The 12,270-nt window shown below is 48.4% G+C and overlaps 1 protein-coding gene across 1 annotated transcript in view; it reads right to left on the bottom strand.

The window, feature by feature from the left end:
- The window catches only part of GMPS (guanine monophosphate synthase), a 28,852-nt gene extending 16,912 nt beyond the window's left edge, over positions 1-11,940 (bottom strand). Inside the window, exons 1-4 of the mRNA XM_068405760.1 lie at positions 11,793-11,940; positions 6,643-6,824; positions 1,399-1,513; positions 96-193 (exon numbers count right to left, since the gene is read on the bottom strand). Of these exons, the coding sequence (XP_068261861.1) occupies positions 96-193; positions 1,399-1,513; positions 6,643-6,824; positions 11,793-11,819 (422 nt within the window). The 5' untranslated portion in view covers positions 11,820-11,940. The remainder of the gene's footprint in view (positions 1-95; positions 194-1,398; positions 1,514-6,642; positions 6,825-11,792) is intronic.
- Between the last annotated feature and the right edge of the window lie 330 nt (positions 11,941-12,270).

The raw sequence follows: 12,270 nt of genomic DNA, 5'->3' as shown, positions 1-12,270 counted from the left end.
ACTATTTTCTTTAAAATAAGCTCCCTCTCATCCAGCTACCAATTTCCAGACTGGTATTTCCAATATTGTTTTGATAACTTTAAACGTCTCTGTACCTGAACAGTGAACACGTGTTATCCAGAGTAATGCTGAACACTCCATCTTCTCTGACACTCTTCTTGTGCACCGTACCTCCAAATACCTTATTCATCATCTGTCAAAACAAAAACACTACATGAAAAAGCACCACACAATCTAGGACCACTTTATACCTCAGTCTGCCTGTGACTGACAACAGCTCTGGACCTCCAATACGTACCCACCTAGTTTTTCATGATTATACTCATTTAATATATGTCTCTTCCCTCAGTGTTATTTTTGTGACTCTTAATAACTCTTGCTATATCAGAGTAGTACAATTCTCAACCACGTTTTTTCTTTCTAAAACCTCACCTTGTCGTTTGGAGTTGGATACCTGCATTTTCCATTTTAGAAATCTCAAAATAAAGATTTTTTTTTCCTTGCAAATGTAACTGGTTACTTAAAAAAACATTTGTAGAGTTTCACCTCCCAACTACGTTAATTTTCAGAGATTTAAGGCTTCATTTTAGACCTAGTTTGACATTATACTTACTGTGCTTGACTGATTTCAATCATTTATAATGAAGCAGTAGTGCATTAGTACACACACTTGATTCATTTCCATGAAGTCAGCCTTAAGGAACTCCCCTGCTTGAGGCTAGCTAACGTGGTTTTCAATTTCCTTGGCATTTTAATGTACATTTGAATATAAAACACATTTCCCTTTAGAACAGGGAGTGCCTACATTGTTTCTGTAATTACCAGCCTTTCTAAAGGAGTTTTTCCAGCCATTACTCAGCACCTCTGAAGGCCTAGTAAATCACTAACACTGGAAAAAAACAAGATGCACAAGCAAAAGTCATGCATCTAATCCATCCCTTGTCTCCTGGGAAGTTGGTTTTTCTTCACTCACATCTGCTAGATCCCTGCAGGATCACCACTCAGTCCTAAGGTAAATAAGTGTTTTTTTGGGGGGAAGTTTAAGCACTCTTAAGAACTATGCTAGACATTCCATGCTTGAAAAACAAAGGGAAAAACTATTTTGCCTGTTTATTTTCCAATACCAACTGGACAGAACTAGTTAATGACTGCCAGGTTATATTTATTGTGACAAAAGGCAGCGTGGAACTCAGCTCACAGCAGTTAAGTGAAGAGAAACCATTTATGCTATTGATATGGCAGAGCCAAGAGAGGAATACACAGTATTAGACTTTAAAAGTATGTTTTGCACGAGGCACACTGCTTATATGTGAAAAGCAGGTCCTTTAGCAGTTCATCCTCAGTTAGTATCAGAAATGAGGCTTAGAAGAGAGCTGCAAACATATCTCTGAGCAGCACCTGCATGCCATAGCAGATTCCAAGAACTGGTTTTCCTATTGTAAATATCGCCGGGTCGAACCATGGCGCGTCTTCTGCGTACACAGAGTTTGGTCCTCCAGATATGATGATAGCTCTGCAGGCAAAAGATAAAGAAAACATTAACTTAAATATATTGTTTACTTTTAAATCTCTTTATTTGCTTTAAAATGACATTGTCTCATAATACTCTTAGAACTCTATATATTCTAATATAAATTTTAATACAGATATCCTAACACAGAGCTTAACTTTGCTATGCTACAGCTGTCAAAACCAGCAGCTTAGCAGAGAAGAATTTCATCAGTTTAAACAAAGTCACAGAATCACAGAATCAATCAGGTTGGAAGAGCCCTCGGGGATCATCGAGTCCAGCCATTGCCCTGACACCACCATGGCAACTAGACCAGGGCACTAAGTGCCATGTCCAGGCTTTTCTTAAACCCCTCCAGAGATGCTGACTCCACCACCTCCCTGGGCAGCCCCTTCCAATGCCTAATGACCCTTGCTGAGAAGAAATGCTTCCTAATGTCCAACCTGAACCTCCCCTGGCCAAGCTTGAGGCTGTGTCCTCTTGTCCTAGCGCTGGTTGCCTGGGAGAAGAGGCTGACTCCCACTGCGCTACACCCTCCCTTCAGGTAGTTGTAGACTGCACTAAGGTCACCTCTGAGCCTCCTCTTCTCCAGGCTAAACACCCCCAGCTCCCTCAGCCATTCCTCGTAGGTCAGACCCCATAGTCAAATATAAACCACCTTAAAAAGTGACTGTATTTTAAATTTCTCATAGCCAAGTGTCAACCACGAGAGAAGCAAGATGGCTGGGATCAAATGCCAAGCATTACAATATATATACTTCATGATGTCGGTGCCATCAGGAGGGGAGCTGCATTCAGAAAACAGGCTCCCAAATCTCTAAAGCTGCTGAGAAAATGCCCCTTAATCCACCCTGATTCAGATGCAAGATGGCTAGCCACAGGTTGTGAATTAAAAGCCCAATACATGCAAGCATTTATGGTTTGAAGTTAGTATTTCACATTATAACAGAAAATTAAACCTTTCAAAGGGGAAGAGAGACCTTTGCAAGCCATGATGACCTGCAAGACTGTGAACTGCAGACAGTTGAGCAATGCTTTTTGGCCTCGCCCCAGGATCGAACACGGGTGTACCAGACCTTGGACTCATGCACTGTTTATTTTGCAGAGAACATCAAATCCATTATTCAGAGCAAGAAATGCAAAATGGGACGAGAGAGAAGTTGCATACACGGGATTAAATGCATCTAATAAAGCGTTCTTCGAGCATTATTGAGAGTGCTTGTCATGCAAGTACTGACAAAACAGAATTTTTCTATTTTTAAGCAGCAGAAACAGGCAGTGCGTTTCCAACTCCTGTACCACCGGCAGAAATAATCATGTAGTAACGAGCCCACGTACCAAACACCTCTCAGCTGCAGTCACGCAGGGCGCCTGCTCCCACCGACGCACGGCCAGGGCTCCCCTGCAGCCCACCTCCACCGCCCCCAGCCCGGGCTCCTCGATTCACCGCAGGGGACAGGCTGAGGGCTGGAGGGAGGCACCCCTCCGAGCCAGAGCACAGCGGCTGAAGAGACCAACGGCGTGAGGTTCAACAAGAACGAGTGCTGGGTCTGACACTTGGGCCACAACAACCCCCTGCAGCGCTACAGGCTGGGGGAAGAGTGGTTAGAAAGAGCCCTGGGGGTGCTGATCAACAGCCGGCTGAACGTGAGCCAGCAGTGTGCCCAGGTGGCCAAGAAGGCCAATGGCATCCTGGCCTCTATTAGGAACAGTGCAGCCAGTCGCTCTGGGGAAGGGATCGTCCCTCTGTACTCGGCACTGGTGAGGCCGCACCTTGAATCCTGTGTCCAGTTCTGGGCCCCGCACTTCAAGAGAGATGTTGAGGTGTTGGAGCGAGTGCAGAGGAGGGCGACCAAGCTGGTGAAGGGTCTGGAGGGTCTGACCTACGAGGAACGGCTGAGGGAGCTGGGGGTGTTCAGCCTGGAGAAGAGGAGGCTCAGAGGTGACCTTAGTGCAGTCTACAACTACCTGAAGGGAGGTTGTAGCGCAGTGGGAGTCGGCCTCTTCTCCCAGGCAACCAGCGATAGGACAAGAGGACACAGCCTCAAGCTTGGCCAGGGGAGGGTCAGGTTGGACATTAGGAAGCATTTCTTCTCAGCAAGGGTCATTAGCCATTGGAAGGGGCTGCCCAGGGAGGTGGTGGAGTCACCATCTCTGGAGGGGTTTAAGAAAAGCCTGGACATGGCACTTAGTGCCCTGGTCTAGTTGCCATGGTGGTGTCAGGGCAATGGTTGGACTCGATGATCCCAGAGGGCTCTTCCAACCTGACTGATTCTGTGATTCTGAGTTGCAGTAGGCAGCATTTATTTCTTTGTATGCCAGGATCTACAAGTGTGCTTTGGAATAAGCATACAGCTGGCATAGGTGTAGTTTCACACTGAACGATCTTGACTAGTACCTACTGTACCTGTACAGGCACTTCTGTTCAAGTCGGAGACACGATAAATTTCCTGAACTCAGACACTGCCAGGAAGAGCCTGGAAACTCTTAATGCCCAGTGGTGTTACTGCTTCTAATAACTCCACATACAGAAGCATTTGCCTAAGTGCCACACGTACAGAACACTATTTAATATTAATTAAAGGAAATATAGCCACACCTACAAATTGAGTATTTTTATGAGAAGTCAGAATAGTTATACACTGTCCTGTTCAAAAAGTAGAGTCTTAAAATCTGCTTTTTTTCCCACACCAATTAAAATCCCACAGAATACAGAAAGGTTATCCAATGTGCCCAAGTATTAAAGAAAAAAAATTAAGAATTGAAGGTGAGAGAGGAACTTGCACCTTCTCAACAGTCCAGGAGACATGAAAATTAGAATGGGTTGTAGATTTTGGAAGTTTTACTGCAACACCTTGTGATTTCTTACATACCTTCTTGCGCTGGTACGAATACAGCTTTTCCTGGTTTACTTTAAACCACTTCCAAAACAACCCGACCTAGCTTTGGAAAGCCTATTTGCAAGGGATTAAAGGCACATCAGGCACCAAGTCAAAATACCCGGAGTAAAATGCGTGCATTGATACCCCAACCTCAGGCTCGGGCCAGAGCCCAGCCAGTGCCACAACTCAGACTAACGCCAGCGGAGGCACCTCCTTGGCCCAGGACCAGGGGCTGGTGGAAACTGCTAACATTTCCATCACGTTTAGATGCAACTTGTCACTACAGATTGTTCTGAAACTATGAAAACTGAGGAGCTGGCTTTTTAAACACAACACGTAAATACAATTTAGCAAAATGTTCAGTCCTGCTGCGTGTCTCAAACCTTAGCAGGGACCAAAGCGCAGCTCCTTGGCCCATTCCATGCGCGAGCTGCAACACAAAAACCTGACTATTCCCATGACACGTGGAATATATATCAAAATCTTGCCATAAAACCTCATTTTTACAGCAGTCACTGAATAAAGGTGCCCAACGTCTGGTGTCGGTGTTTGTTGAGCTTTCCTGGATGCAAACGGCTGACTGAGACTGTGGACACAAAGCTTATTGACCAACCTGGGTAACCGATAACCTGAAACCACCATCTTAACCTTGAGAAGTGACCTTTCGAATGAAGAGGCTTTGCCACATTTTAGAGAGCAATTACTCGGAATGACAAGCCCAACAGGTCTAATCACAAGACTATGAAGAACCTTCAACTGTGAAAAGAAAGGGGGAAAAGGTCTTCTCACTACAAACCTGCATCAATCCAGCACGGGTCTGAGACAAAACATTGTTAGTACTACGACCCACACCTCAAATCCCACACACCCTATAGGCAGGAATCTTTTTTTAAACCCATAATTAGGTACGTCCATCTTTTAAAGACTTGATTGTTGGAGAATTATAAACAAGATCTGACAAAAGAAGGTATTTTTCACAACATTTCTGAAAGAAAAATTCTTCACACAACAGCTACGTGGTAAATCCAGCAGATCCTGGGTTTTCTGTGCTCCGTGTTTTCAGAAGGGATCAGTAAGTCCCTATTTGACTTACTAAAATATACTGTTTATTGGTTCACCAATTATCATTGATCAGAAAAATGCTATTCTGCAGCAAAGTGCTGCACAGGCAGCATATTTCTGGATTTGTACCCCACTGACAGGTAAGGTCTTTGATGATTTGTAGACTTCAGAGTATTTATTTTCCCCACACAAGAGGGAGGCATACCCTGGTAAGCCTAATAAAACAAGAAATGCATAAAGTACTAAATAATTGTGAGATCTTTTCTCGCTGCAAACAATGAGTGGTAGTTTCAGTTAGTTTTTTCAGTTGCTTCCCAGAAACAGTCTGGCATGATTTACCACAATATCTTCAGTATCCACTTTAGTTATTTAATTTTTTCTTAAATTAAACTAAGCACATCATTTTTAGAAGCTCACAAAACTTGTTTTCTTGATTAATAGCTACCCTAGTTTAACAGGTAAAACAGCAAGATCATCTAAATTTTTGCAGATACATATTTAAAATGCAACCTCTTAAATTATACTTACAAATGGAAATGATTAAAATGATATTAAGACATTAAGAAGCAAATACACAAAATTTATAAAAAAAAAAGTTTCCCCAGCAAAACTCAGGTGTTTCTGTGGATAAGCTAATGATGAGGAACGGCTGAGGGAGCTGGGGGTGTTTAGCCTGGAGAAGAGGAGGCTCAGAGGTGACCTTAGTGCAGTCTACAACTACCTGAAGGGAGGTTGTAGCGCAGTGGGAGTCGGCCTCTTCTCCCAGGCAACCAGCGATAGGACAAGAGGACACAGCCTCAAGCTTGGCCAGGGGAGGTTCAGGTTGGACATTAGGAAGCATTTCTTCTCAGCAAGGGTCATTAGCCATTGGCAGGGGCTGCCCAGGGAGGTGGTGGAGTCACCATCTCTGGAGGGGTTTAAGAAAAGCCTGGACATGGCACTTAGTGCCATGGTCTAGTTGACATGGTGGTGTCAGGGCAATAGTTGGACTCGATGACCCCAGAGGGCTCTTCCAACCTGGTTGATTCTGTGCTTCTGTGGTGCAACCATTAATATCACTCCAGTGAAAGCCATTGCACGTAAACACCCAGGCAATCACCACCGCTGCCAACACCCACCGATACCACTGGACAGAAAGGAGAGAACAAGCAGAACACCCAAGCAGAGGCACCGCAGGAGACAACCTACCGAAAGCCCTGCTCCCTGATGGCAAAGGCTGGCGTTTCCAGGGGGAAGATCTCGGACTGGACGAACAGCTCGCGCACCCGCCGGTCTATGACCTTCCCGTACTGCGCTCCGGCGTCCAGTATGACGACGGCTCCCTCGTAGTGGTGCTGCCCATCCTTGAGGTCTCCTCCGGCGTTCTCCGGCTGCGAACGGCACTCACGTCAGCGCTTGGTGGGGACACACTGCAGACCGCAGACTTTAAGCCGGATCTCTTTAACGACTAACATCTGCAAAGCTTGCCTATATGCTAATTTATGATTAAAATGATAAAGACTAGCAAAGAAACTTCTAAATGAAAAAATCCTCAAGTTTATAAGGACCAGCGAAGGGGCTACACATTAACACAGCACAGCTCTCCCAAGCAGCCACACAAACATGACATCCCCATCCCCCCAAACCAAACATGGTACCAATTACGGGGAAAAAAAAAATGCTAATAAGCTAATGAAGGCAGAGCTTGCCATAAATAAGCAGCCATATGCCCTGTGCAGCACTACAGTCGCTCCAGCTTTTTCCATTTTACAGTTCCGGACAAAGCCCAGCGCTCCCTACGATAATTAAGAGCATGTGCCTTTTTCTCAAGCAAAACAGGACAGTGCAAAGTCAGAAGAAAAATGTTTTTCCCCATCACACTGCCTCATATGCTGAACTTCCATTTGACATCACCTCCTGGAGAGAATAAAAAGGAGAAACTTAGAATAAATCTCTGCCAAAATGATTTTTCAAAAAACCCAATTTTTGACTGCAGCGTTCAAGCAGATTGCACATGGGACAAGGCAAAGGGGTTCTCTTTGACCCCATCACGTTTGAACTGGCTGGCCGACTTCAGCTACATCTGAAAGAGGGCTAGAAAACGCAAGGGACAAGTTTCTTCTTTTTTTAAAAGAAACTGTGAAAAGAGGCAGCTATTCCTCCTCATCGGAGCACCTTCAAGGAAGAAAGTGAACTCAACTGCACTGTAAGACACCAAGAAACTCATGCAGGAAAAAAATTCTGCTGCTGTAAGAAATTACTTACTTTGGGGGTGTTTTTCCCGTAACTCAAAGCTTACACTGTTTCCTTGCCAATGTAATTTGATGAAATAAAATCAGGAAAGGGTTTTACATCGGCAAACACTGCAGCATGCCACGGTATTTCCACGTGGGTCAGATAATCAGCCCCACATCAACCACAGGTCATTCTGGAGGAGAGCATCATCCTGCTGGGACACATTCTCCCCAACAAACACACAGCAAAGGCTGCCTTTGAGCCGTCTTCCTCAGCTACCACAAGACACCTCAGATAACTGTCTTCAAATCAGCCAAGGAAGGCAAGCACACTGGAAACTTCCAAAGTTTGCACTAGCTGGGAAAGGTTTTATCTAAATTAAAGGACATAAGCAGAAAAAATAGTGCTAAATCCCTCAAAAGCCTAAATCCAGGTTAGAGTCAGTGACTTAATTTCTTTCCCTCAGCTGGTAGCTGAGTGTGCCTGATGGGGAGCTCTTAATGACTTTTTAGCCTGGGGTTACACAACAAAAAGGGCACGTGTTGGAGGAGAGCAGACTGCAGCAGCAAACGCCCCTTCAAACCTGCCGGTCACATGGAGAGAGGCCACCAGAACTGTCTTCCCTTCCCTAGAGGGAATCACTTCTAGAGTAGTTCTGGGCATTTTCAACCAGCAATTTCTAAATTAGCAATTCTTGCAAGAAAGACCAATAACCCTGATTCTTTCCTCATCCCATCTTGTAGCAAACACTATTCCCTGCAGTGCTATTTCTTATTAAAAAGTCTTTCTCTCTTTCCTTTCATGCTGTAGCTTGTACCATGGAGGGACAGAGCTCTGCAGCGCTCTCAGCTTACTGAGACCTTCTGCTTCCACCTGCAAGAGACCAGGGTGGGAGGTCAGCAGCCCCCCGGGCACGCCACGGGTGCACAGCCAGCCCTGGCACGGCCGGGTCCCACCTCCCAGCAGTGCTACTCACATGTGTACCCTCGTGTTTCCCAACCTGCAGACCACTACTAAGAACCTGCAGAAGGAGTAAGAAGAAAGTAGCCTTACTCAGTGAAGGCAGCTGTTACTTTTTACAACAACAAAAACTAAACCCAAATGATTGTTGGCATCAGCTCAGCCGGACCGATGGCCAAGGATTTACATCTGTAGCCAGTGAATAAACCTTGTTTGCAGCACCCTGCCCTGGAGGTGCTGAGCTGCTTTGAGCAGTCAGGTGCAGTTAGCTGGGCCCAAGCAACAGCTGAGGGGGAGACACACGTGTGGAGACAAAAAGAGCTCAAAGTTACATCAGGAGTAGTTTGAGAAACAAAACTCTCGCAAAGCATCGCATCATTTTGCACGACGATCAGAGGAACACTTCCACAGACAACTGCATCAACATCAGAACGACTTCTTAATCATTTATGTGGCCCCAAAAGATGGCTGCTTAAGGCTTCAAGTAATAGCATACTGCCCGAGTTTCGCTGGGAGTCCATTAGTACCCTCCCAAAATCTCAAAAGCCAGCGTCTAATCATAGCTCAGAAGGTTTTTCCTCAGATGATGCTAAGGGCGTTTGGGCTAAAATCCAGTAAAAGCACTGCATCCATCGAGCTACACAGCTCTCCTTACAGGGAACACGTAAGATGAGCAAGGCACCATGCACCTCACCAGAAAAAAAAAAAAATCATTCAGTTGGTGGCCTAATAGCTCGCTGATCCCCTAGACGTGGGCTTCGAGTAACCTACAGGCTAAAAACATTTCCTCCCAGTACTACACAGGGTCACTGGCCTTTTCTCCTGCAGCACATCCCCAGCACGCGTCCGAGCAAGCCTCATCCCAGGACTTAACGCAGGCGACTGCCACCACCCAGACTGTGTCAGAGGAGTTTCTGTACTTCACTTTTGAGCTAAAGTAGAACTGTGAGGAGGTTCAGCTCTGAAGAGAGCCCAACAGAAACGCCACCATAAATCATATGGAAAAAGAGGAAGGAGAAAGGCAGTTAGTCAGGACAGGATCTGGCTTTATTTATTCAAAGGCACCGTTCCAAGAGATTTTGAACCCAAATTTAACGAGGGAAACTTCATTTAATAAAATCAAAAAAGGAACAGATGCTGTTAATGTGCAGCCAACACAGCAGTTTAGCTCATGCTTTGTATACCGCACGCATGCCAGGAGGAAGATGAGGAGGACACCAGACAGCCCAGCTCTAGCAGGGACAGGGTTATGGAGCCAGCACCTCTTCCTCGTGGGGATTCTCCAGTTTCTCCTAAAAGCTCGTTTTCCCCTCAGCAGGGGTATAACTAGAGTGCCTTGTCTCCTCCTGGTCTATTTTCACAAAAATCTGGAGAACTGGCTATTTTTGAGAGCTTCTGTCGAAGCTGGTTTGATGGCTGCCCAAGGTGCTTCAGGCGTCTACCACTTGGTAACACCGGAAGAAAAAAGCTTTCATCGCTGCTGGGCTTTTTTGTGTCCAAAAAAAAAATAAATTATGAGTTCTCTAATGAGCTGTGGTACAAGACCTGCCATCAGGCTTGCGTCACCAGCTCAGGACACCGCGTATCTTATTCCTCGTGCACTTATACATAGTGCTTTAAACTAAGCCTGCCAGTTCCTAACAGCCCACTTCTGCAGAATCAGGGATTTTTTCAGCATTTCACACACCCACATGCTCACAGGATCTTCATTAATGCAATTTATAAAACACATTAACATACCAAACAGTCATATTCTGGAGTACCAAGAAGCACCTGGCAGAGCCCTGGTCTGAAGGCTCCTCTGTCCGAGCCCTCAGCCCTGAGCTTTCACCCACACGAATAACTTAGGACAAGCCTAAACCAAGAGCCTTGATCTGGCACTTTCAAGCCAGCACAGGTTTTACGAGAGTTTGATTGTTTCCCTGTGGTATTAAAATTAAGCAGGTATAAGAACACTTACTCATATTTCTTCACAGTATAACAGGAAACTAACTCCTTCAAAGCCAGGCGATCCCCGAGACTGACACAAGAGCCCCCAACCCGTTATCTCAGACCAACTTTAATTTACATAAGTCGCATGCAGATTTCCAGTGGCTGCTGGGAACCGGCCCCCTGCAGAAACCGCCCTCATTAGCTCTCGTTACCCCTGCCAGAGCGGGGTTTGGGGCAGGCAGCTCCTCGTTGCACAGCTGGCTCTGGGTGCCACCACCCCAGGGAAGAGGAACCCTCACGAGCAGCCCCGGCCACAAAAGGAGATGCGTCGGTGGTCAGGGAAAAGCACGTCAGAAAATCTAAGTAGGGACCAACAGAGTGCTGAAAAAAACCCCTCAGAGTTGTGTTTTCTTGCAAACTAGATAAAAATTCTAGAACGAGGCCTGTATCCTACAGAAGCGACTTGAGGCAACTTGCAGGGTTGTGGTTCAGAAGTTGCATTATCAAGAAAAAAAGCTCCACAAAGGCACATAAACCATCTCGTCACCCCGGCACGCCAGAGCTACACCAACACGCGTCTTTTTTGCCGCTGTCACTATAAACAGGACACGGGGCGACGCGACCCCGGGGGTCACCAGGACGGAGGCAGCGTGCCCCGCACGAGGGCCGGTGCCTGCCCGCTTCTGCGGCAATTAAACACCCCGACTTCCCTCTGTGACCGGCCCCGTGGGGACGGCGTGGCCAGCGGCTGGGAAAAGCGCCGGCCCTACCCCCGGGAGCCCCGTTTCGGTTTCGCCCCGGAGGCGGCGCGGGCCGTGCGAGGCACTGAACACACCCGGCCCAGGCGCCTCGGCCACGCCGTGAGCCAACGTCTGAGAAAACCCCTATCAAAACCCTGATTGAGAAATTAATTAATTTTCTCAGAGCAACCGCTGTTGTGACGGAGCGGGGCGGCGGGCAGGGCACGGCGGCAGCTGCAGGCACGCACCGGCCCCCCGCCGGCCCCACACCCGCCCGGCGCCCGGCCTGCTCCGCGCCGCGGGGCCGCCCGCAGCCCCCGGGAGGCGGCCGCGGGGGAAGGCCAGGCCCCGCCACGCCATGTGCCCGCCGGCCAGGCCGGGCCGAGCCGACCCGGGCCCAGCAGCGGCGGCACAAAGCGCCCGTGAGGCGCGGGCGGGCGGCGGGCAGCGTCCCGGAGCGGGCCGCGGCGGGGGCAGCGCGGCGGCACTGACCTTGGCGTCTCCGTTGCAGAGGGCCATGGGGGCTGCCGGGGCGCGGCGCCGGCTCCGACCGGCGGGAAGCGGCCCCGAAGCGGGGAGGGGGAAGAAAGGGCCGCGAGGAGCCGCCGCCGCCGCGATGAGCTAATGCCGCCCGGCTGCGCCTCCGCCGCGGGGAGGAGGAGCCGGCCCCGCTCCGGCGGAAGGGGCGGAGCGCGGGGCCGGGCCCGGCCGGGGGTCGGGAGCGGGGTCTGTGTGTGCACCGGCCCGGGCGAGCTACCGGAGCGGGGGGGACAGCGGCCGCAGCCCGGGCCGGCCTCCCCTCCGGGCCACCGGGGTTGGCCGCACCGCTCCAAACGTGCGGACCCCCCCAGCCGCGCCGGCTTACGGTGCGCGAGCTCCGGGGCTCTGTCAGCCCGTTTTACGGGTGCAAACGAAGGCGGGGGGTGAGACTTTACCGTAAGTGTTTTTCTGTGCATCGATATTGTACGGT

Source organism: Nyctibius grandis, chromosome 8 (genome assembly GCF_013368605.1).
Source record: "Nyctibius grandis isolate bNycGra1 chromosome 8, bNycGra1.pri, whole genome shotgun sequence".
Taxonomy (NCBI): Eukaryota; Metazoa; Chordata; class Aves; order Nyctibiiformes; family Nyctibiidae; genus Nyctibius; species Nyctibius grandis.
This window is presented reverse-complemented; position numbering and strand designations above follow the sequence as displayed.